This window comes from Pelodiscus sinensis, chromosome 9 (genome assembly GCF_052426305.1).
Source record: "Pelodiscus sinensis isolate ZL-2025 chromosome 9, ASM5242630v1, whole genome shotgun sequence".
Classification (NCBI taxonomy): domain Eukaryota; kingdom Metazoa; phylum Chordata; order Testudines; family Trionychidae; genus Pelodiscus; species Pelodiscus sinensis.
Genome location: NC_143060.1, coordinates 18,119,095 through 18,146,084, shown reverse-complemented (window position 1 = coordinate 18,146,084; position 26,990 = coordinate 18,119,095). Strand labels below are relative to the sequence as shown.

At 40.8% G+C, this 26,990-nt stretch overlaps 1 protein-coding gene across 11 annotated transcripts in view; it reads right to left on the bottom strand.

The window, feature by feature from the left end:
* Positions 1-26,990, bottom strand: part of PATJ (PATJ crumbs cell polarity complex component) — a 223,638-nt gene that overhangs the window by 160,792 nt on the left and 35,856 nt on the right. For all 11 annotated transcript variants that reach the window (XM_075936118.2, XM_075936122.2, XM_075936120.2 and 8 more), the window contains exons 13-17: positions 19,998-20,074; positions 17,506-17,562; positions 15,200-15,334; positions 12,422-12,589; positions 7,545-7,676 (exon numbers count right to left, since the gene is read on the bottom strand). In XM_075936118.2, the coding sequence (XP_075792233.2) occupies positions 7,545-7,676; positions 12,422-12,589; positions 15,200-15,334; positions 17,506-17,562; positions 19,998-20,074 (569 nt within the window). The remainder of the gene's footprint in view (positions 1-7,544; positions 7,677-12,421; positions 12,590-15,199; positions 15,335-17,505; positions 17,563-19,997; positions 20,075-26,990) is intronic.

The window sequence follows — 26,990 nt, the reverse complement described above, 5'->3', positions numbered from 1 at the left end:
AAAGGGAGAAAATGCAAATACAGTTGATCAAAACAATGATTGCACATATCAGCTAGAAGCCCAAAATTAGCACAGCCAGCCAGCCTTTGTGCAGCTGAACAGACAGTCATCTTATTTCCAATCACATGTATGATCTTAAACAACATTCTACATTTGAGTATGGCTCACACTAAGCCTGGGACCCTCATGCTTCTTAAGCAATAAGTTTACCAAGTGTGCATTTCCCTCTGGGGACCTCTAGTGTAGTTAGCAGTAACTTGCTGAGCTCTTTATAATTATTTATACAGCACCCAAAAGGGTGATACGTTTTACAAAATACAAAAACAGCTTCCTACCCAAGGGAGTCTGCTCTATAAATAGAAAACTAGCAGTTGAACCTTAGCAAACAGGATGCAGCAAAGCAAGCAAAGACCTACCTACCTACCTACCTAGTGGGACTTAAAGGGAATATTGGAGACAGCACAGGACAATTCAAGGATAAGGGGCAACATGCAGCACGCCAGGCTGAAGGAGGACTGTTGAGAGTGGGAGCTTTGGTGGAGTGAAGTGGTCATGAGAAAAGCGTCAGAAAAGAATGGTAGTAGGAAAAAATGTAGAGACATAAAAGAGAGGTTAAAGTATGTAAAGACTGATGTGGAGGGCAGGAACTGACAAAAAAGGAACTGAACATGGTCAGAGAGGTAAAACCTGGCTGGATTTAATAAGATGCATCTTTTTTGGGGGGAGAGGGGGTGAAAGGGAAGGAGAGGGAAGGGAGACAAGAGAAGATGCTGAAAAAAACTTTCAGGGACTTTTCTGAATTTCTTCAGGTTCACCTATCATCACCAACATGTCCCAAGAGAGTTAAACATGGATGTGGAACAGAACTTTCAGAGGCTGCTAGTTCATTGTGTCTACTTGGAGGCCATCAATGGGCATGGATAGAAGACTATGTCTTCTGTTCAGTGGCTTCCAACTGGTCACAGTCAGACTGCAGATCCAGTCTAGAGCCACCAATCATTCAGCTTTTTCCAGCCTCCCAACTACAATATTCACCAGTGTGGTAGCTTTTCACAACTAAGTTTTTAGACAATATTTAGTGGGGACCAGTACAGTATTGGCCCTTTAAATTTCCACCCTGACCTGCTAGACAGACTGTCTTCTGCAGAATAACAATGACTTCCTATATATTTAAAAATAAAAGACTCTTTCTTGCAGCAGACAAGAGAGAGGGAAGGTAGCTAACTTTTAATACCATTGATTATTCTTTTAATTATTTTGAGGATGCTGAATGAACAGATGTTCAAACCTAGTGTTGGGGTATTCTCCAAAAATAAAATATTTACCTGGAAAAGAGCCATGACAGTTCTCAAAGCAAAATCTGCTCAAAAAACAAGAGACATCACAAGAGCCAATTAATGAGATGTGGCAGTCCCCTTTACAAATACTTCTACTTTCTTGTTGTAATACATTATGGGATTCTCTCCTATCTTCTTATTCTGAGAGGAAATCAGTTACCAGTCCCTAAACTTCACCTCAGCACAGATCCAAGTCTTCTTACAACTCCCTGTATCTTAGTTCCTGTTTAGTTTCTTTGTAACAGTGAGTTTGTTCCGTCTATCCCATCTGGATCCCATGCTGATATATAAAGCCTCTGATCTATTAAAGTGGCTTCTGGTTTCCTGATGCCTTTAGTGCTGCTATATTGAGGTTTTGGAAGTCACTCATCACAAGTACCCTAGAAACTCCATCAGGAATGTATTCATTCCTTTCATCCCCTTCTCAGCAGTGAAAAGCGGTATTTAAGCAGAACTATGAGAGAATTTTCTCAATAGCTACATTCATGACCACACTATTAAGTATTATTTTTCAAATGAAGCAGCTTAATATGATTTAAGGGACGTAGAACTTTCCCATAGAGAGGAACATGCAAATTCTCCGTGAGACAAGATCTTCAGCACAGTTGGCATTAAGGCTTACAGTACTTTGATGTTAATACATGTGGAGGGGTTGTGGAGATGGAAGAAAAGCAGCCTTCATCAGCTTTTCCAGAACCAAGCGTATAGTCCTAGTACAACTGCTTTTTAATATAGCTATACAACCATGCTTGCCAATAAGTCACTGGTTTCTAGCATGTGAACTGGAGAAAGTATGTTTCATAGGCATGTAACTATGCCTCTGTCCAAAACACATTCATTTCAAGATGGCCTAAACCCAAAAACTTGTAAGAGCACAGTGTTTGGCAAGAGGGATGTTCTACACTGCTCTAACCCAAATCACACTGATGAACACTCTAAACACCATATAAATGGATTAGGGTGTCCCCTTTTAAAACTTTTGAGGCCTCTTTTGGAAACTCTTGTGCAATTTTTTGTTTGTTTACATGCTACTATTCATTGTTCAGTGGCATCTGCATTTGGTTCCAGGAGTCACTCAGTTTCAGATGTGATTGAAGAGATTTGAAGAGTACCTTAGAATTCTTGTGGATTAAAGATGTCATGTAAATGCGAGCTAATTTTCTTCCAATATTTTTATACCCCCCACTACTACCACGCTCACCCCATGATTCTAGCAGCAGTCACATATCAGATATTTTAAAATATTCTGCATTCCAAATGCAGGCAGTTATGCTCTGTATAAAGTCTGTTTAGCTGTTTAATTTGATAAAGACTCAACAGATCATTCAGGAATTGGTTTTGAGTTAATATTACTTCATAAAATTTGAAGGACAAACTACCTGTGGTTTTTCCTATACTTCCGTAACACCATCGTTAACTGGGTATGGAATCTCTTTGCTTTGCTGGATCCATGCTAAATGCTATTCTTTCAGAACCTATGGCTCAAGGTACCCTGCCTAATATCTAGTTTCATCAGTTTTTAAATGTCTACATCCTGAGTGCTAAATTTCCTGCCTGCTTATCTAGCTTACACAATCACATTCATTTGTATATAACAGTTTCCCATTTCTATGATAAAAGAATCATTTTCTCTTGAGCTTCCCTTAAAAGGGAAAAATAATATATGATTATTACTAGCAATGGTGGCTATTCCCAAAATATGTGTTATGCCTGGTTGGGTGCTTTAGTTCTCAGGGTGAGCCAAACCTCCACTCCTTTTTTGTGACATATATCCCACATGAGCCCAAAGCACTTTACAGATTGTTCATCAGGATCACTGATCCTCCCTTCACAATGTAGTTACCACTGAACATACCAGCAATGCTACATACATATTAGTTAGAGGATGGAGCAAAGAGTAACTTCTCCAAGTGAAATTATAGGGAAAATTAAGAGAAATAAAGAATATTACTCAACCTAGAAACTGGCCAATAGACTAAACTTTACACCATGCCTTCTTTAATAACCAGAAAATGGACAGGACTTGTGTTTTAAGATGGACTCTTCAGTAACAATGCCCCTCAAGACACCACTGAGATAAAGTTTCACAACTCAGAAGTTGGTATGCCACCTGTAGAATCTTCATCATCACCCAACACTGTACCAGGTGGTTTTCAAGATGGTCTCCAAGAACAAGCTTAAGTTAAAGAGCTCTGACAGCTCAAGCACACTGTATTTTTATAATATCATTGTTGTATTAATAATATCACTATTATTCATTTTAAATCACCCAAACGTTGAGCGGGAGGCTGTTATTTAAAATCAATACCCCATTTTAGGGACATGACCATGAGATCACCTGTTTCTACATAATAGCATCTCATCTGCAAGGTTCAAGTTAGTAGTTTTACAAACTTTTCAAAATGGAATTTAGTAGCTCTGGTGAATGCGAACAGATCTATTACGTTTAAATGACCATGCAAAGCTGAAAATCCCAAGCTTAAAATCCACAGATAAAACTTCTGTACATGCCACCCCGCTCTTTGTGTTGTGATACCATATGCTTCAGTAACATATTTCTATTTACAAGCGCCTCATGAAAATAACTGAAAATTTGACGTGTTTAGTTACTAAACATTAAAAAAAGGGGAAAAAAACCCCAAAATGTAGGAAAGAGGTAGAAATATTAAGGTCACTCTTATTCAGTATAGTTGATTTGTATTTAAAGTTATGCAAGTTAAGGATAAATTAGCTGATGCTACGTTTATACATTTCTCGGAATATCCTTTAGATCACTTAGGATATGCTTATTTATTTTACAGCTGTAACATCATGAGAAGGATAGTCCATTAAAAATTAATATAACAGAGTAATAATTTCACTCTCTCGGTACTCAATTCCTATTTTCCATCGCTAAGAGTTTTTATCAGTACTGCTTTTTAGACGCCCAAATGGGCTTGTATCTGAAGTACTTGAAAACTTAAACCCTTGTCCTGAAATATATGTTGTGTGTCAGTGTAATAGGATTCAATGAAGGGTTAAACAATTATTTTGCTAATGAGAACACTGAGGATTTGTCTACACAGACAAGAAAAACCTGCCAACTCTAGGCTTGCTACACTCAAAGGGGCTGACTCATTGCTCTGTAGATTCCCACCCTGCTGGGTTCAAGAGTCTGGGCTCCAACTCAAGCCCAGAAGTTTATACAGCGACAAAACAGCCCTGACAGCCCAAGCCCTGTGAGCCTGAGTCAGTTGGAATAGGCCAGCTGCAGGTTTTTCGTTGCCATATAGGCAAACCCCCTCACAATTATATTAGATAGCATGCGGTTTTCTTGCTCCTGCTTGCAGGTCAGGAGGCTCTGTAGGGAAGCATTCAATCAGGATCTTTCAATAGTCTCTGTGTTGTAGCTTGCTTTCTCTCGGTTTTTGGATTTCTCACGTGTAATTACTCTGTAATTCTAAGAAATAGTGTTAGGTTACATCATTTCAATGAGAGTATTTTGTGTTCTTAAGCTTCTCCATGTGTATGCCAGGAACACAACAGATATATCTGAAGTGGCAGTTGGCCAGGGTCAGCCCTTGGTAGGCCGCCTCCTGTATTTATCTGCTTTATCGTAGTTCCAGGTGCATGCAGTTGCCTTTGGCCACGGATGCTGTTCCTGGCCAATAGGAGCGGTGGGCAGTGGCACGGAACAGGACACTGCTTTCCACAGCTCCCATTTGCTGGAAAAGGCGATCTGCGGCCAAAGGGAGCTGCACACACCCGTACCTGCAGAGGCGCAGATAAATACAGTGGCAGCGCTAACCCTGGCAAACTGCATCCAGCCTGCACCTAATTATTGCCCACCACCAGGCTGGACAGACACTGACATTTATAAAGCTGTATTAACTTATAAGTGGGAAGTTTAAAGGCAGAAAATCAGTTTCCATTGATTTTCAGTTGTGTGTTGTGCACTTGTCATCTGTACTTTCCAAAAGCACCCCGTACAAAATTTTTGAGTAGTTTTCCAATTGGCAAATTCAACCCACTTCTTCCCACACCTGAGGACTACTAATTGTTTTGCAATGAAGCTGCAGAAAGTGCTTTGGGTATTTACATACACCCCTCTCAAAGACTGAACTCCTCATGTACTGGGAAGAGAAACACAAATATACAAGGTAATCCCGAAGATAAAATTAGCACAATATATCTTAGAATGATAAAGTGCTGAGATTACTGTTTATTTAATATTGATCTGAAAGTATTTAAATCTGAAAGGATCCCAACATTACTAATATATTTACATTTGTGAATAAGTAAATAAAAAGCCTGTTATTAAGCCTTCATTCATTCTTATTATATAAGAACTTAAAAGTAAATCTGCATATGGCTGCTTTGTAGAGTCCTAGGGACTCTACTGAAAAGCTGGCACTGCAACACAACATGTATCAGCAACAATGACTAACAGGATCTATATTCAGTAATCTTCAATCGTACTAGCAAAATATGGAATTAAAGGTTTTACATAATACTCCAAGTATTTGTATTTTAATATGTTCCTGATTCATGTCTTACAGTATAAAAACGTAATTGATTTTTATATCACTTGACATTTATGTGCAATGATAGACTACTTTTTTTCCCTTCAGCCACAATGTTATTATGAAGAGCAATCCAGCAATTTTAATTCTTATGAATGTGGTACATAAAGGTTTTAAAATACCACAGTGATGGGTAACATTAGAAACTTCATCCTGACCTCAAAATTCTATTTTCTATATAGTTATTTAAGGCCAAATTCTTTACTGATGTTTTTTTGGAAACTAAAATGAAAATGTACATGGTTCACTTAAATCATTGCTGTGAAGTGAGGCTGGGGATGAGCGGTTCAGCGTGCAGGCTGCCCCAGGGAAGAGAGGACTACCTCAGCCCTTTCTTACCACAGCTGTTTGGAGCCAGGTGAGAAGGACCTCTCCATGGCCACTGCAGCTCCAGCAGGCACAGGTGGGGGACTGGTTCATCTGCCCTCTTTGCTCCCCAGCCATAGTAAGGGATTCAGCAAACTGTGCAGTTTACCCTCACTCCATGACAAAGGGGGGCAGCCAGCAATGTCCCCATATGAATTGGCCTGTCTTTCTCTCCTTAAAGGGCACCTTGAGGTGGGGGGCAGGCAAGCTCAGGGCTGGGGAAGTTCCAGATGGGAGAGGAAGGGGCATCCCCAGCCAGCCCCTTTCATCTATCTGGTGATTGAGTCTCTTTTCTGTATGGTTTTATGAGAAGCACTCTCATTCCAGGCACATCCCATTTTCCTGTCACAACCAAACCCTTACCTTGCTTTAAGTTATTATAAGAGGAAGTGACATATCAAATTTTGTATCCCAGTTCTTAATATTTAGGAGGAGTTCTTGAACACACAGACAGACAGGCAGGCAGGCAGGCAGGCAGGCAATCTCAAATATACAGTAGATAATGAAAAAAATTCTTTATCCCAAGTATGCTGGTCTAAAAATTTAAAGCTATGAAGAGACACGATTATTTAATATCTATATCCTTTTCTTATGAAATATATTAAATACAAGCAAATTATTGCTTTATTAGCAAAAAAGTTAATTTGGGTTTTACATGCTGACCCTATTTGTCACTTCTGGTTATGACCTCATCATCGAAATCAACTGTGTTAAAACTTTGTATCAATAGCTCTTAAATTGGAAAATAAATAGTTGTGCCCTTGTCTATTGATCATAACAGGAATCTTCCCACTGACTTTAATGGCCTTTGTAAAAGGTCCTAAAGAACCAACGGTGGTTATTTATTTTTATTACCGTGGCGTCTTACAGCCCCTGTACAAGGCACTCCACTAGCAAGCTTATCACAAACTTATTTTAACTGAATGCTTTCACACTACTCAGTTATTTATGAAGTAATTCCCAGTGATTCAGAGAACCCATAGCCTTAAAACACAAAGTTAGATATAAGAGTATGATTAACGGTACTTTACAATATCCAGTAATTAGTCTGGGTTAAAACAATATTCTACAGTATAACTTACATAGTTTGTCCAATGTAACAGAGAAATGTGCCCTTACAGTAACAAAAATGTCCCCCAAATACCATGTCCCTGTACTATTTTATAAATACTTAATCAAATCAAAAATATTTACAGGAAATGTTGAGGCACAGAACAAGAGAAGAAAAGGATCAGAGTTTTTTTTCAGTATTTACTGATCTGTACAATGAAAAGCATACCTGATAATCTAAAATGCTGAATCCTAAGCCTTTATAATCTTTTTCTAGTTCAATGACTTTCACTTCAGGAGACCATAATGCTAGTTCACCATCTCCTTCCTCTTCAGGATGAAGGTCTACTTCTGGTTTCATCTGAAAAATAAAATATCTGTTGTAAATACTATCACTCTTTTCAATCCTGAATAGATGTTTATTCATTCAATATTACTGCTATGTTAATGGGTCATCCAAGATGCAATTAATCTGAAATATTGTATATCCTTTCTAATTCCATCCAGACTTAGGTCCTGATTTTGCAAACACTTGTGCATTTATCACAGGAAGTCCCACTGTGACTACTCCCAATGGCAAAGCTAAACATATCCATCAAGGCCTACCATTGCACACAAATACGGAGATGTAATTATATAACGTTAAGGATGGCACTAACCTTTTACACTTCAATGGACTTCAGCCATCCCATTAGATGCATAAAAGGAAAAATAAATTTCTCAACACAAAGATTCAATCATCATATAAGGGAAACCCCCTGAAAAGGCAGAAGGTTCTGAACATTTTAAGTACTAGACTCTTAAATCAATCCCAAATTGCAACTCTGAGTACATGATTTTGAAATATTTTTTTTTATCATTTTTGCTTCCCACTTAAAAATAACTAACTTCACAAACATATTTCAAAAAGTTTTGAAAAAATCATTCCTTGTTGTCTAAGATTAAATACTGTTTACAGATTGTACTGCTATTACATCATTTGTTGTAGAGGAAAACAATATTGTAAATCTAAACGAAGAAAAGGTGCTCCATAGAAAAAAAGCATGATCTCTTTGAATATTAAATGGAAATTCTCATCAGAAAACTTCAGAACCTTTCTTTATTAAAGATAGTATTCATTTAATTTCATCTTATTGTGTAATCATGCAAGTATCACCAATCATCACCACTAGCCCAAATGGAAAAGAAGCTTCTTTTTTCTGATCCAGAAAGTAGAAATAGTGCGGAGGTGGATTTAAGGAACGAGGAAGTCTTTGGTCATCCAATGGCTATAAACTGTTGGCAAATGTGTTTAACTGGTGTCACAATGCTGAAAATTGCTCAGTAAGAAGCAAGGCCAAATAGTAAGGAAGAAGGAGTTCTATAGCAATAGAAGAGAACATTCGTAAATGGCACATGGTTCCTCTTTGTGCCTCTACAGTTGAGCACAGCATCCATAGTACAGGCCAAATTAACCTCCTAGAAAGGCTATCCTACCAAAAGGAATCTAGATCAGGGAGAAGGGGCAACCAGGAGTAAAAACATTTTATAGTGGAAAAGTATTACAAGATTCAACCCGTCATTTGGGATTTTTAAAGCTTCTAGAATGGAAAGACATGCTACACCTCCTGTTTCCCCAGTTTTGCATAAAAACTTGATTTGCAAGATGGAAGTAATCAGCTAATGGGAACAAGACTTAGATTTAGTATAATTCAAAAGCTCCTGCTCACCTATTAAGCAGAAGAATGATGTATGTGATGTACATAGTCAGCATACTAGCTTAGTGATTTACATACCCTGTATTTATAGTACAATGAAGTTTTTACTGACCTACCTGAGTAAACCCTATTAAAGTTATGAACATGAAATATCTTTCACTGAGAATACATTATCTAAAATACTATCATAGCCTAAGAACATGAAAAAGTCAAATCATCTCTCGAAATCCAGGCACACTCTGGTCAAGCATAAATGACAACAATATCAAGTGTTCCTGGGTCCCTATTGAACACTTCATGCTTTACCCTTAAAAGAGAAAATGTCACTAAATCAATTAGATTTGTTATTGTTTAATAAAATGTAACTTTCACATGCAGATTTACACTGTATTATTTATGTTCCAGACTACCTCGGCTTGGTTTATTTCAACCTACCCAAAGACTATTCTGTTGCTACTGAAGCAAAAGCCAAACCCTGTTCTCATTGAGTTAATGAGTTTGGTACATCCACTACCAAATGCTATTTTGGAATATTATGTTTCAGAATGTAAAAGAACAAGTGCCACAATACTCCAACTTACTTACCTGGTTTTGTGCCAACACCTTTTTAAAGGTGTGCTAAGTCCTAGCAAAGTCAGAACTGTATGTGCTGCTTGTTCAAACCATGTACGTATACACAATGTCACCAGTCAAAACGCTTAGTGGTAAAATGGACAAAGTATTGGTACAAGAGAGAGCATGTCAGTGATCAGCATTGACCCTTTCCTTATTTAAGATCATCCTCGATATCCTCACAAGGAACATATAGGAGACACCTTGGTGCATGCTTAATGCAGATTATATCATTCTATACAATAAGAAGAAAGATAGTCCACACGAGGGTCTTGATAAATAGAGAGATGTTTTGTAGAGATGTGGCCTCAAACACACAGAGGAAAAAGAATATGGTATGCAATTTCAATAATGTGAACAATGAAGAATCACCCTTGTAAACTGACATGCAGTTAATACTGAAAATGAAAAATTTCAAGTATCTGGGGCCTAGAACCTGAAGAAACACAAGATGAAATCAAAGCAAGGATAATACCTGGCTTAAATGGGGAGAGATAAGTGCTGTAGTATTTGTTAGAAAGAGACAAGGGGAAGTCTGTGAAACAAATGATCTATTGCCCAGAAATGCAAATGTGGAGATAGCTGTGTAGTATAAGCAAGAAAGACCAAGTGAGAAATGTGTGAATTAGAGCAGAAGTGGGCAAGAGGCTTCCAATGGGATGGATCTGGCCCACCAAGCCACCGGCTTCATGGCCGCCTCGCCGGAACCGCTATTTTCAGTTCTGAACAGCTGAGGGAGGGAAGGAGGGAGACTTCTTACACCATTCCCACCCCCCAGCAAAATCTCTTAGCTCCCATTGGCCAATCTCTCAGTTTCCGGCTAATAGGAGCCGAGAACTTTTGCTGGAAGCAGGGGCAGTATAGGAAGCTTTCTCCCTCTCTCCTCGACTCCCTTCCCCCTGCCTCCTCCCGTCATGCCCGGAGCAGAGCCACGTGAAGCAGTGAGCAGCCTGCAGCAGACAGTCTGCCTCAGGTTTCTGCAGGAGAGCACCTCCCAGCCAAAGCCTGCCTCTGGCACCTCAGCTCCTCTCTTCCCCAACCGTCTGCCACCCCCTCTCCGCTTTCACAAACCCAAACCTTCTGCCCTCTCCTGCAACCATACCCTGTCCCAGATCTGGTACCCCAGTTCCCTGTTGCAGATCACAATCTCCTCCTACCCAAGGTCACATCCCAAATCCTGCATCCAAGTCCCCTGCCCTAGGTCACAACCGCCTTCTTCACCCAAACTTCCTCCCAGACCCCAAAATTCCTCCATTAATATCCTGGAAGAGTATGGCCCTCTACCACTTTCCAAAATCTTGGAGTACTCCCCCCTCCCCACGCCATCAAAAATTACTGCCCAATCCCGAGTTAGAGACATCCTCAAGGTGACACTCCTCAATGAAAAAATGAGGGCATTCAGGACCAAGTGGCATAAGCACATAAACCACAGTCCTCACAACTGAAAGAGAGAGACTCCAACATACAAAGACTGAAAGAAAAAGACAGAGGCTAGCCCAAGAAATGATAGGATGTTATAAAGCATGGGAGGCCAAACTGTGGCATGTTCACAGAGCCCCCTAATCCTCCCTCCCATTCTCTATCTAGCAGATTGGGGGAGGGAAGCTCAGGGCTTCTACCTGACACAGCATAGTGAGCCCAAGGACTTCTGTCAGAGACAGCTGATGACTTCTTGGGGTTGGGAGCACAATATGAAGGTTTGCGCGCGCGCGCACACACACACACACACACACACACACACACACCCCCCCTTGAGTCAGCCCTTCCTCCTCCCCCGGCAAACCCTCTCATCTCTTACACTCATAAGCCTCTTCCTACAGCTCTCAGCTATTTGCTGCTGCCCTGCCCCACAGCCACTGTTCCCAGCTTGCTGGCTCTAGTGAATGGGTCCTGCAGCACCATATAGTCAGGTCAGGCCAACAAACACTGGCATATGTCAGGAGGAGGGGCACATCACCCCATGTGCATTGTCTTTTAAAGTCCCCTGAAGTCTACTGTCATGGCTCATAGCTGATACCCCAATAAGCATCTTTTGCAGGGCTGAGGCCCAGAGTCCCAGCAGGCACACTCCAACTTTCCAACTTCTGAAGATTGTCATGTGTGGCCTGGAAAGATAGTGGGTTTGGCCATCCCTGTCATAAAGGAAGACATGTTAGCATGAGGCGAGATAGAGGCTAGGGACCTGGAGGGAGAGAACTCAGAGCAGACACCATTTGACTGGATTAATGCAAGGAAGAAGAAAGAAGAGGACTCAATGGTGTTTGACCAATCACCTATGACATCAGTCATAACAAAGCAATTTGAACAAAATTAACAACTTCGACAAATCAGTCTATCAGGGCTGAATCCTATCACTTGGTTGTATTACGATAGCAGAGCTGTGATGACTATCTTACTGTGATTAGAAACACCGATGGACAAGAACCAGATGTTACCTTTTTTTAAATGTTTCCAGCAGCACTAAGCACACTGACACCCCTCAGTAAATAAGATGAGCTTTTGTTAATGATTATAAATGATGACCCTACAAAAGCACAAAGTAAATCCCTCTTCTTACCAATCGGATTTCTCACATGTTTTAAGCTGCTTAGCATTTCCACATGAAACAGCGATGAGATGTAAAGACCATTTTACAAGACAGCTGGGTACAAAGAGCTAGCATACATACCCGTGCAAATGGATTTCAGACATTTTATTTTAAACAGCTGAGAATGGTTGAAGCAAACAAGAGGAAAGCCAAAACACTGTCTTTAGAAAGTTACTGAACATTTATCCAACTGATCTACACAATCACTACCTTTGGCTCGGGAAACGGAACCTTGACAGTGGGGAGCTCGTCCACAAAGGTCTCGCTGTCATCGTCAAACAGGCGCCGGCAACAAACCAGAGTGAATGGAGGTGGCACTTCTTTAAGAAAAGAAACTGCCTCACGGCGGGATTTCCCATAAAGCTGAACTCCATTTACCTAGACACAAAAGAGAAAACATGCACCCCCATTCAGATATTTAAAAGGATATTGATCAGGTTCTGCAATAATAAATATTCTCTTGTTTACATTAAACCATTAAACTATTTACAATAATTGTCCTCCACAACTATATATAAAGGTCTAATTTCACTGAGGGATTCCAGGAAAGCTTGAGTGGTTTAGTTAATGTAACCCCTAAAATATACATAAATTACTGTAAGACTGTTTTTCCATCTCTGGATTCTGGTGACTTTACTATTATTTCATAGTGGTGATCCAAGTCTCCTGTTCTATTCAGATTCCCTTCATGCATTTCCTGCCCTCTGCGTGTTTCTAGTCTCAGCACCTTCTACAGCAGGCATTTTAGTCTTATCCCCTTCACCACGGTAGTCATTCTCTCTGGGTCCTTTCCAGGTATGTTATTCCCAACATCCCCCAATGGAAAACTGAGTACTCGACTCCAGTTTAAAGTGCTTTTAGAAATTAGCCCTAACGTCAGAACGTTTTATTTATTAAGCACTTTTCAGTGCCTGTATAAACTGCTGGCTTGACAGCCCACAAGACTGAAGTGCTCCTTTCATCAACAGGCATCCCATTGGCAACAGCAGTTCAATCTCCTGCCCACCATCCCACCTGTGCCTGAATTATGTGCTGGATGGGACAGATTCTCCTTGCCCAAGTAGATTTGTGGTTTCTCTGTCAAGTCTGCCAACAAGAATACCAGTTAGGATCAATTAAGAATGATGGTTTTGGTGACATAGGCACATGCCCTCCAGGAGTTTGAAACATCACACAAATCACCAAATAATTTTCAAATGCACATTACACATTGAAGGCCGAAGTAGATGTGATTTAAAGTCCCAAAATGCTCTGGTGAGTCAGTTTATGTTCTTTCATTAAAAACAAAAAAAAACAACAAAAAAAACAAAACTGAGTTTGAGGAAACATTTGACCAAAATTTCAAAGTCTGGAAGATTCTGAGCAGTTCTAAATCAAATGCACCAAATCCAAACTTCAACAATTGTTGCAGGCTTTAAAATTATGGTGAAGTGGATCAAATTAGCTAGATCCTTGAGAGACTATGTAGAAATGTTTTACACAATAAAAGGAATAGCAATTTCAATCAGCAATTCAGCAGAAAGTCCCAACAAGTTAAGCCTTATCCCATAAACTTTAGTTGCTTGGTGATAACAGAAGACCTCAATGCAATTGCTAGTGAATTTTATAACACAGATGGATGGTGTTTATGTAAAATAGTATTCCCTTCCAAGTGTCTTATTGCACTTATACTTTTTTTTAAAAGCAACCTAAATACAAAGGATTTTCCACCCTCTCTCAATGTAGCAATTGGCAGCGTCCACAAATAAATAAGGAATCTAGGTTTTACACTTGGTAGTATATGTAATATTTTTACAACGCAAAGAATGCAGAATTTCAACAACTGTCAATGACCTAATAAAAAATTAGATTTTACAGCTACCAAGTAGTGCTTACTGCTGTGCATACAACTATTGAAGTCAAGATCTGTCCAATATCATTTCCTTTGTCTCCATCTCTGTGCATTGCAATTTAGCTTGGTTTCATTAAGATTTCATGTCCCATTTATCATATCATATCACATACTTCTGCTTTCCAAAATCATCACTTTCCCTCAATTCTTCCCCCTTTCCTTTGTGCTTTAGTAGTTTAAATATGGTGTTTAGGAACCTACCATCTTCCTCTCAACTTTGTAATACAATGAAAGAGATATACAGTCAGCAGAGCTTTTCAGGAGTTTCCCCACAATATATTATTGTTTGGGGAAATGCTGAGTGACAAAAAAGAAGCATGTCACAGAAGCATTTCTGTTTCAATAAAACTTGCATCAGAAAAATGTTTCAGGATATACGAGAGACAGAGACAGAGAGAGATTCCTCAGAACAGCCAATGGCCCAGTCAATATGACACTCACCTGAGACATGGAAGACTCTGATTCAGAGCAGGGACTTGAATCTGAGTCTCCTGTATCTCAAGTGAGCATCCTCCCTATGGAGCAATGAGTCTATTTCTGGCCTAAAGATTATTCATACAAAACAGAACAATTTCCACAGGGGAGAGAGAGACACAGAGAGACACTGGAGGTACATCTGTATTACAGCAGTGTATAGACTACAGATTCTGAACAAGCACAAGTATCAATAGCAGTGGAGAGGGGAGGCAGTGCTTAAGTGTCTGCACTGCCATTTCCCCACTGCTTCCCCAGCTGTATGTAACTACACATGTAATGTCTGTGCTTTACATGCTGCCGTGAGCATACATAGCCTAACTCTACAGCCCAGTAGTGCTGTTTGGCAGAACACCACACAAGAAAGGCCTCATTTTTGTTCCACATCCAGACAAAACCACAATTTACGGGACTTTTCCCTAATCTTACAGGAAGCCTTTGGCAGAGCTAGAATGGTACAGATCCCAGCTTTTCCAACTCCTAACCCTATGTTCCTCCTACCCATTAATTGTTTAAAAGATACTATTGTGCACATGCATTAACCAGCCTAAAATCTCATAAAAGCATATTTTTCAAGAAGGTGAGCAGAAAGAACACTTCATTTTTAGTTCTGTGGTCTTTACCTCTAGAAGTTCATCTTCCAGTTGTAGTAGGCCAAGCGTAGCAATTGGACCATCTGGAGCAATTGAAGATATGTAATGATGTCCATCAAATGTATCGAGTTCTACTCCTAACCTCAAAGTATGAAGAGGCAATAGCTGCCAAAAAATAAGCAGTGGCTATGTTTAAAAATGTGTATTTCAACATGTAACAATACATTTAACATTCTATAAATGACCAGTTAAAATTAAACTACCTGCATATTAGCATGTTTAAGTTCTAACTGACATAACTAGGGTTGCATCACACAAATTTGCTATTTTTTATATTTATTTAGATGCTATTTTTAACTTGTACAGTCTGTCTTTTAGAAAATTGCACATCGCTATCTTCTTAACAATATCACTACAGTGATAAGGGGGGAGGGGGGAGGGGAGGGAGAAGAGAGGTCAGTGTATAAGACCATCTCTAAAAAGAGCATCTAAAATGTATCCTCTGTCTAAAAATTGAGCTACTCTCCACTAAACTTGTGTCCAAAAAGAATATTTTACTTGTGACAGTTTCAGGGTAAAGGCAACTGTATTCCCCCTCCATGGTTAAATCAAGGGAACTCATTAGGCTTCTAGCTCCCTGTCATCATTCTCTTAGGTGGAGACCACAACCTCCTCACCAGGGATTTGTGTCTTCCACTGTGACATCTCCAGCAAGCCAGCTTGCCTAAAAAGGCTAGCACCTATGCCTTTTTTTTCATTATCCAAGGGCTACAGACACCTAAGCAAGTACATTAATTCATAAGATAAAAGCATAGCAGAGAAAATATATTAAAAACAATAAGTTCTTACACATATACTAAAACACACTGAACTCCAGCATAGAGCTCTGGCAGGTTTTAGTTTTTCAAAACCAACCACTCTGTTTTCCCCCATGGGCACAAATTCAAATTGGCCTTGCATTGAGAACCAAAACTCAGGCTGGGCATATATCAGCCATTTCTTTATGTAGCTTGGCCTTTTTTTATTTTGGCATTCAGACACCCTTGCCTCTGGACATACCTATAGTTGAGAAGCTATTTGCATAACCAGAGAACGTACATTAATCTCCCCAGAGGTATTCCTCAAGAAATCTACTTAACATATATTGTCCCAAAAGTCCAAGGATATTATCAATACATTGTTTTGAACATCCAGGTCTTACATCAGTCACATCTCTTCCTCCTAGAGAGATTACATACAATCCCAGCCTACAATAATGCATAAACTTAATAAAGTCAATGTAGACTATTGCAGGAAATTGCCACATCTGTCACAAGATCATAATCGCTATTTCAGAGGAAGCAAATTAAACCTAACCATATAGTCAGTCATCACATTTCTTCATGACATTTGTACCAGTCTTTGGGAGCAGTGAACATCTCTCTGAAGCATCTTTTGCAAATAGCTGCTGTCACTTATATCCTTATTTCCACAAGGAATTTTGTTAATTTTGTGCTGGCCATTTCCCCCCGGGACAACCTTATACTGTATTCCTGTCTAGTAAAAAAAACTCTACATAGCAAAAAACTCTACATAGCAAATATCTGCTTCAAGATTAGGAAAACTTTGAGCAGACTAGCTGAGGCTTAATCCAGACAAACTGGTAGGCTGTGAAGAAACAAAGTTAACAGAGACAACATCTGTTTCGGGAACTTCACCTGCATTCTATCACTCAAGTTCACAACTTGGCGCTCTTGCTGGTACCACAGCTCCTTCTGGACAGATGCTCATTTAGGATCTCATACTGAATGGAGTCCCATTGTCTTATTACTCTAGAGTCCATACTTGCAAATCTCTTACAGCATGAGGACCTTATCTAGCAAAAAGTTTCTTGTAGTCAGTGTAATCTGCTTCATACTCTGCACTGGTTTCTGGGTATTAATCAAGATGCCACTCTTGTCTCTCTCCAACTCTATCCCAGTACCTAGCATCAGCTAAAGCACTTAAGCCAGTAGTCCCCAGATGTAGAAGTGAAGAGCCCTAGATTATTGAACACTATGCTCCCCACTTGTCCATCAGAGTCTGATGAAATTTAGGACATTCTACATGGCCTTTTTTCCGAAGTGGGTTTTTTTCCTTCACTAAAAGTGCGTGAAGGAACTCAGACCCAACATGCATGATCAGCATTGGCAACAAGTGGCAGTATTTCTCTGAGGAATAAGCTCGAGGCTCAAGCCAATGCCCAAACTTTCCCCTATATCTCTATTTCAGAAGTATTCATACCTAGGATTTTGATTCATGCCCATTGAAAACGAAAAAAAAAAAAAAAAAAGCACGCATGAAATAAGAATTCATACCTTTGAATATTTCTGGAGCTCAGCATCATCTGTAATTGGCATGTCCACACAAACCACCTAAAAATTGTACACCATGACAATTAAATATTACTAGTACACACTCTTTCACAGAATGCTGGATTGTAGCAGAGGACTGAATATGACAACAGATGACAGACTTTTCAGCTTAGAAAAGAGAAGACTAAGGGGGAGATGTGATAGAGGTCTATAAATTCATAACTGGTATGGAAAAAGTGAATAAGGAAAAGTTATTTACTTTTTCCCATAATAAAAGAACTAGGGATCACCAATTAAATTAATAGGCAGCAGGTTTAAAAACAAACAAAAGGAAGTTTTTCTTCACTCAGCGCACAGTCAACCTGTGAAACTCCTTGCCAGAGGTAGTGGTGAAGGCTAGAGCTTTAACAGGGTTCAAAAAAAGAGCTAGACAGATTCATGGAGGTTAGATCCATCAATGGCTATTAGCCAGGATGGGTAGGAATGGTGTCCCTAGCCTCTGTTTCTCTGGAGGTGGGTGACAGGGAAGGGATCACATGAGGATTACCTGTTGTGATCCCTCCCTCTGGGGCATCTGGTATTGGCCACTGTCGGCAGACAGGATACTGGGCTAGATGGATCTTTGGTCTGACCCAGTATGGCCGTTCTTATGACGGTAAAATAGGGGGAGAAGAAAATTATGCTTTTTCATTTTTAATGAATGTCTTGGCCCAGTTTGGTGACTTGGCATGTGGTGATAACTCTAAATCCCATGCTCAGTAACTAGCTCCTCACCTCAGAAGGACTTGGTGGCTGATAAATCATCAGAAGGGGCTCAATCCTTCAAACTCTTAATTGCCCTATTGATTTAAAGGGAGCTGTGTGAGACAGTAAGGACTAGGTAAGGATTTGCATTGTCAGGTTCAAACCAATTTGTGTGCTATGGTAAAGCAAGGTATTCAGAAATGAAGGGAGGCATACGCAATGGAAGAAAACAGACTAAAAAAGGTGCTGGTCTGACCATGACTTGCTATTGTTCAGATGGGCCAAATTTTGATATTTGCACGATCACAACTCCATGTGCTACAATGACAGGAAAATTTGGCCCACTGAGCTTCTCACAAACTGGGAAATGTCTTACATAGACTTCAAAGCTTTTAAAGGAATATTAATGCATCGCAGAGAAGAGAATTCTGAAAAAACACCTCTTAATGCAACTTTAAATATTCCCACAAGACATTTGGAGTGATCGTCCTACCAAACAGTAAAAGTAAGCATCTCTGAGAATGTCAACACAGCAATGATATTTCAAAAAAACAAAATACAAAACAAAACAGTATGCATCTATACAGCAGGCAGTTATTTTGAAATAATGTCAAAATACTGTAAAGCTGGAGGACTTCTTACTCCGACTCCTGTAACCCTCATTGTGCGAGGAGTAAGGGAAGTTGGAGGAAGAGTGCTCTATTTCGAAATAAGTGCTGTGTAGACGCTCCCAATTTCAAAATAAGCTATGCAATTGATGTATTTCAAGTTAAGCCCTGCTGTGTAGACACAGCCTCTGAATCAAGAGGACATGTATCACTGATATAGTTTTTTTTTTTTAAGGGCTTCAGAAAAGGATATTGGCTCGAATGTTTTATTTAAAATGCATTAGTTAGTTAGCACAATCTTAAAAGGCTGTAATGAATTTAAAAAAAAAATCATTCCCCTTCTGATGATTCGTATTTAGAAAAGGAATCAATCTCTTCCTCACCAATTCTCTAATAAGAAGTGAAGAAAAATCTAATGGGATGTCAACACCACAGAGTTACCCCTTTCCCCTCCCAACTAGGGTTGCCAGATACTTTCACAAAAATTCCCAGACATGGTGAGGGGAGGGAGGGGAAGAGAGACTAAAAAGAGGTAACTGCGCCTTTAAATCACCATGCTCCCTGCTCCCCCCGCCAGACATGGCAGGGGAAGAATGTCCCCGCCAGCCTTTTGTCCAAGAAAAACATTTATATGTCCGGTATTTTCTGGGTTTTTTAACCTGACAGGAGACACAAATACCAGATGGTCTGGACGAAAACTGGACACCTGGCAACCCTACTCCCAACTTGAACTACCTCCTTTTCCATGAAATACATTTGATAATATTTCTCATAAAAATGTAAGATTAATTGTGAAAAATGCAGCTCATATTTTGAGCCTTTTCTAAATGTACAATAAAACAAACTGATCATAAAAACAATCATACAAATGCAAAATATTGTAATTGTCTGATAAGTTACAAATTTAAAACTGAGGTTGATTTTAAAAAAAAGTTACTCACACTTATGCAAGACTACAGATATACATAGAACAAAAATGTGTTCATTATAACAACCCTATATTTCATTCTCGATTGTTCAAGGAAAACAAAAAATGCTACTCTACTGATCCGTTCCAGCCCCTGAACAGCTTGTAAAGTTAAGCTCACAGCACTGGAATTTAAAGAAACATAAATGAGTGTACTTTATTGAAGGATAACATACCATGACTTCATAATCTGGTCCCAGCAGTTTTCCCCACTTGGATTTCAACAGCTTTCCTAGAGAGTCTGGGTCTCTTCCTAAAATGTAAAAGCGATTGTTATACTTACTCCCTGCCAAGTATATTTGCTTCAGAAAAGATGCAGTTTAAATAAAAGATTATGGGGAAAGATCAGAAGAATAAAAATATATGGATTTGGGTATATCAGTGCAAATTAGAACAGACTTTCACAAGAAAACAATGCAAATGTCAGCTACTGCTGAAGTTTCAGATGAGAAGCATAAAAGGTGATGGTTGCATTGATGAGATGCGAGTTCTATACCATTTAATACCTTAAATAAATCATTCTTTCAGGTTGCAAAATAAATTTCACATGCCTTTATATAATCTGTCGCTGTTTAAACATTCACCACTACACAGGTGCCCCCATCCCACACCAACCCTTTTTGAGAAGTAAACACCTGACAAGAAATGGCCGTTATCAAGGGGCTGTATCAGCACAATGCAGTGGCAGACTTTATTTATACATTTGGCAGGTATAAAGGCTTGTCTGGTTTAATTAGGCCACTGAGTAACATGAGCTTTAATATAAGCTCCAGTTCTAAACCAGTCTTCCGTGGGAACTTGGCTATCTTGACATTTATATCTTTTCAGCTTTCTTACTTATGCAACCAAGGCAGTATTATAGTCATGTAAGACAATTTGACAGGGCTAGACAGCATAAAATGACTGGCTGCCCTGCATTTGACCTCATTGAGAAGCTCAGCACACATATAAAGTTCCTCTCCTAAGTAATGTTGAGCTGCTAAGAGTCAAACTAAAGCAAAACTCCAACTAGCAGCAGCAACTGCAGAATGAATTCACTGAAAGCTATTTTTAAATGGCCATTAATATTGTCCCAAGTCTGGACAAACCACAGAACACTTGGTGTATCACTGACATGTTATGTTACCAGAATCAGAATGCAAATCACAACAGTAGCCCTTTTCAGTTTGCAAATGTATGCATGTCATTTTGAATATTGAGTGTTTTGTTAAACCACTGAAACAAAACACCTTAGGAGTTGGAAGCCTAACTCCCACCAAAAAGACAAGAAGAACTGGGGGGGAGGGAGGGGAAGAGGGCTAACACCATGTAGGGTCTTTGAAAATCTCCTCACATACATTTTCAATATTATAGGATAAAAATAACACTTCAGATTTGCATTAGAGATTTGCAAAAGAATCCTCATTACAATTCCAAATAACATAGTGATGTAAGTTTTTATTATAGTAACAATGGAAAATAAAATAGCAACATTTAACAACAAAAGCCTCAGAGTTATTTGCATTGCAGTGCAATATCCCAAGAGATCGGGTCTCTATGCTAATTATATTTCCCTCCCAATGTTGAGCCCCATGTAGCTCGAGATCCCTACCAACCACTTTCTGTCACACCAGATAGCCAGGTTTATCTCAGCTACGTAACCAGAATTTGTGTAGAACTAAGCACAGTTAAGGTCATAGTTAGTCAGATCTTTGTTTCTTTATTGAATTCCATTATCAAGAATTAAGCCTGAAATAGATACTTTAGAACAGGGGTGAGTGGTAGGGTTACCAGGTAGACCCCGCCAAAAAAACGGACACACTTGATCATGGGCGGGGAGGGTGAGGGAGGGACCGGCCGGGAGGGGGGCGGAGCGGGAAGCAAAGCTGGTAGGAGGGGTGTCTGGGGGCCGCGGGGCTAGCCAGGAGGAAAGGGGGGATGGGAAGCAGAGCTTGGGGGAGAGGGGGCACCATGGGCTGACCGGAACGGGGGGGGGGGAGGAGGGATGGGAGGAAAGGGGGCCGGGAAGTAGAGCGGGGGAGGGTCGGGGGCCGCGGGGCTGGACGAGAGGAGGGAGGACCCCGGAGGAAGGGGGGAGGGAAGAAGAGCTGGCGGCGAGGGGGGTGCAGCCACTGGCCACAGCTGGAGTCCAAGGGGCCACACCCCCAGCAGGCACTCCCTTGAGTTGCTCGTAGAAGCTGGGCGGGGGGAGTAGGAGGGGCTGGGAGCCACTCCCCCGCCCGACTTCTGCACACAACCAGAGGCACCCAGCTGAGAGGCGGGGCCGCAACTGGTGCGGAGAGCCTCTGGTTGCGTGCAGAAGCTGGGCGGGGGGAGTGGCTGGGAGTCCCAGCGCCTGCTCCCCCTCCGGCTTTTGCACACAACCAGAGGCTCTAAGTGCCAATTGTAGCCCTGCCTCCCGGTCACTCTCCTGCCCCCGCCAGGCTTCTGTCTGGCACCCAGATGGGAATTCAGAAAATACCAGACATTGCACGTGTCCGGTATTTTCTGAATTTTTCTACTAGACAGATGGTGCAAATACCAGACTGTCATGTAGAAAACGGGACACCTGGCAACCCTACTGGGGGGACCTTTTTTGGGTCGGGGGCCACACACACACACACAAGTGAGAAGCAGGGAAAAACCTTTCACTGTAGCCCCCAACTGAGAAGGGAAAAGACACTCCCTACATTCCCCTCACACATCGGGGATTAGGAGGGGACAGCCTAGTAGATTGTGTGCGCTCCAGCCCTGGGGGAGGGGAAATAGCAGGAGAGCTGGAGCACCAGCATGGGCTCCCCAATGCTGGGGGTGGCCCTGAGCCTTGGGAGCCGGATACAGGCAAGCCGAGGGCTGCATCTGGCCCCCGGACCTGAGGTTCCTCACCCCTGCTTTAGAAGTAGGCTTCTATGGTTACCCACTGATTCTTTGAAGGACATTCAAGCATTTAGCATAATTCCACAAACACAAGACATTAATTTACTATCATGCATCTTTTATCAAACAAATGCCTACTCTTCCCAATGTGCCAGGGCATCTAGACTAGACCTAGAAGTGTCCAGCCTACCACGTAGGCCCTGGGCTGGACCACCAAAATTTACCTGCCTCTGCTCTATTCCATCCAGATATTTTCCCCTCTCAGTTCCAGTCATAAGTAGCTCAGTCCTCTGGCAGAGCTCCAAATAGTTTGCCACTTCCAGGATTGTCAGTGAACAAAGGGAAGTAACACAAATGAACTATTCCATAACTGTGGAGCTATTTCCTCTTTCTTCAGGGAGCCCTTGTTGAGTTGTGGCCCCCAACTAAGTTGGCGGGCAAATACAGAGGACTAGCATAGCACTCTCATAAGGAGAATCAGCAAACAGGCCTTTCCATCTTTCAGGGCGGGACTACCAGGCAGTGGCCATCCAAAGAGCGCCTGTCTTCAATTACCCTTGTTTCCAGGAATTGAAGACTATAGGTCCGCTGTCCTCCCTAGTTAGCCCTCAACTGACCTGGGCTTTCCCTTTTGAGCTACCACCGCCTTATATGACATCTCTCCCAGGATGGAGCCACTTGAGCCCATTAACCCTGGACGTTGCATGTGAGTTTTGTACACAACCTCCGCTTCAAGATGGCATCTGAGGAACCAGGCCAGCTCTCTTCCCCCCTGCCCTTGAGGAAAAAAAAAAAAAACAACAACAACTTTTTGGTGAGTCCTTCTAGTTCCGTGCTGTACCTGAAAGACATATGACTAGAGATACAGGTACCAAAGCATAAATCAGACTTTTGTGTCTTTCTTCACAGTTAACCAATTCAAAGGTGCGTAAGTGGTGTTCAGCTTCAATGGGTTTCCTAGGAGATAGTATCAAAGAGAATCCACAGCCCATTTCACCAGCAGGCTTTCATTTTCTACCACAGAACATGCTAGTTTCTGAGGGACTAGCATGCGGTTAAAAGACAGCCTGGAATGTTTCTCTCCATTAACTTCTGGGAATATGGTTGCCCACAGGCCTCTTTCCGACACACTGGTCTGCAAAATTAAAGTTATTTCAAAAATAGAAGGCTGTTTTCTGTTTTGGATGAACCGGACAGGCTCTTTATACAAGTGGACTTTCCATTTTCAGAATGATTTTTTTTTCAGATATCAGACAGCTGTCATTAATCAGGTCCACAAAAGGTGCCACTGTCATCAAAAACCCCGGCACAAACCAGCAGTAATAATCTCTAAGCCCAAAGTATCTCCAGACCTGCTTTTTTGTGGTCAAGTGTGAGAGGACTTTTAAGGCTTAGACTTTGACTATGGAGATTAGACCGGACCTCTCTCCACAGGATATGCCAGGTAGGCGGTGTCATCCTTCTCATTTTATACTTTGCTGGGTTTGTGGTTAGACTGGCTTCCCACAAGGACTTCAGGACAGTCAACTGCACTGATGCAAGTAGGTCTGTCAGTCTCAGCCACAGATTATTACATCCTCTAAATAAGCTGCAGCATACGAACCAAGAGTTCAGAGCATTTGAATAACTGGAATGTCACTAGGACACCAGGGAGACCAAAGGGCATAGTTCTTCACTGATGTAAACCAGAGCTGCAAAGGCAGGCTTCTCACATGATTCTCGTATGAATCGGCTCTTCTAGAATCAGAGAGCTGGAAGAGACGTCAGGAGAGACCTCAGGAAGTCATCATGTCCAGCCCCCTACCCAAGGCAGGACCAATTCCATTGGTAGAATCCATTGGTAAAATTTAATGTTGCACTATATTGAGTCTCGCTCATCTGGATTAGTAGTTCATCCACTCAGGATGTATCAGGAGTTGAATTTGGAGATCACATTATCTTTTCTAAAAATCTATAGTTTAGGGACCAGCACCACTGTGTGTCACCAGTCACTGTGGAATTCTTTGGTGGCCTCTAGCTCCAACTTGGTGCAGAGTTCCTGTTTCACTGCATTCCACATTATTTTGGGAAGTAGAAAGGAATTCTCCTAGTTGCGCTGTCCCAGCTCTATCTGGACATGATGTGGAACAAAGTGAGTTTCACCTGGCTGGATGGAAACCCCGTCAGGAAGGCGTTGGTAAGGTTTCTCACTTGGACTCTTTGCTCCAAATAGGAGTTCTCTCCCATCTGTATTGAGTGAGGGTCCAGGAATGTGGCTGTTTGGGGTACCCATGCTGGCTCAGATGGATAAGAAGCAATAAACAAGCCTTCCTAGTCCTTCCAGGGTTTCAGGAGGCTATCACAGTAGGTGTGCGTCGTCTTCCTCTTGTTAGGTTATCTAATATCATAATTAACGTGCTCCACTTGATGTATTACTCGGTATGGACCTTAATGTTGGACTTTGTACTAGGGAGCAGAGATACCTTATGCCTCCTTTTCCACTAGAGACCACATAGCTATGCTGGTCTAACCCCATAGCATAGATTTACAATAGCCTACAGCTATGGGTAGGGGTTTTTTCCATTGGTATAGGAACTCCACTTCCCTGAACAAAAGTTAGCTATGTCGACAGAAGCATTCTTCTGTCAATATTGCTGCTCCTACACTGGAAGTAGGTTGACATAGCTGTGTTCTCCTCAGATCTCTGACAAAGGTAACTATGCCAGCCTAACTTTTAAGTATATGCTAAGATCTGCATACCTGGAACTTTTAAACACTGACTTTTTTCTTTGTCTTGTAGATCACTTAACTCCTCTTCTCCCCTCAGGCTCACTATGTAGTTATGTGTTCTTTGCTGTGTAACTCCTGAATTAAGGATTTCTCACACAGAATAGCGTTTTTGTCAATGGCTTTTTGTTCCCTGATGTTACTCACTGTTTTCTACTCAGGTTTGAATCTGTAGCTTTCTTTCATAGCTTCTCTCTTTAGTTTTTATATACTGCAGCAAGAAACAAGTAAGCACCAAATGCAATCTTCACTCTGACAGATGCAGCTGTAAGTTAACTTGCTTCCAATCTGCTGGCACAAAGTTTAATATCTAATGCACACTGTTTCCTGAACCCAAGCATTATGACAGAGTTGTTTAACCATGATTTAGTGGACAAGCATCACTGTTTAATACCGCTTCACGAAAATTTAATAAAAATTTCACGCAACTGGGCCTAAAGGGAAATATTTCATGTTTTTTAAAACCACACCTTTTACATTAATTTTTAAAAGGCATTTCCAGAGATTAAGCAGGGCTTTCAACTAGCAATGTTTACTTTAACACCTTTATAATTAAGAGCCTGTCAGCATTTCTAAAATAAGCACCCATTTTTTTAATTTAAAATGTGGCCATTAAATTCTATTCCAGGCTGAAATTTTATACACAGGCTACGTTTAGACTGCAATGCTTTTCTGGGATTCCAGAGGTATCCTGGAAAAGCAATGCTGCATCCAAAGAACGCTTCCACTTTTCCAAAAAACAAAAAACAAAAAAGCAGAAATGTTCTTTCGCCATCCATGTAAATCTCATTTTACGAGGAAGGAGGGATGGCTTGAAAGAGCAGGTTTTTCCGAAATTTGGCACTGTGTAGACACGCCACATTTTGGAAAAGCCTCTTCCAAAAGAAAAGCAGAACAAGATATGCAATTTGTAGTTCGCAATTTGCATATCTTTTTCTGACTTTTCTGTAAAGTGTAGACATAGCCACAGTGTTTCAGTCTGAACAAAGTTTCCAACAACATGGATGCTTTTCAATTTTACGCAAGCAAAACTAATGAGAAGTTATGAAAAAGCATGTTGTAGCTAATAAAGATGAGCATCTGAAGCCTTTTCTTCTTTTATAAGGAAATTGAGCCTTACCAAACAAGGACTCTTGATTAGGGCTGTAGGATATACCATAGATAGCTTTACCCAATTTTAAAACCAATTTCATTAGCCTGCAGAACTCCACAGAGGAATAGTATCATAAACCCAGCATCACCAGAAGTTGTCAACTGCATTATCCTCTCTCAAACAGCAATAATGCCTACACTACTTAACTTCCAGCACACTGAGAGACTACAGATGAGCCTCTGTACAGAATAGAAGGAACGTACTGAAAATAGATGTATAATGAGAGGCACTACCCCGTTCAATTTTCTATCTGCAACTCTCACTCTAGCTTCTCTCTCATAAAAGTCCTTCCACCACCTCAAGCTCACTATTGCAGAACCTGCACTCATCTTTCTTCAAACAAACAAACTTCTTCCCTTCTGCATTAATTTTCAGCAAATCTATCACCCTCCCT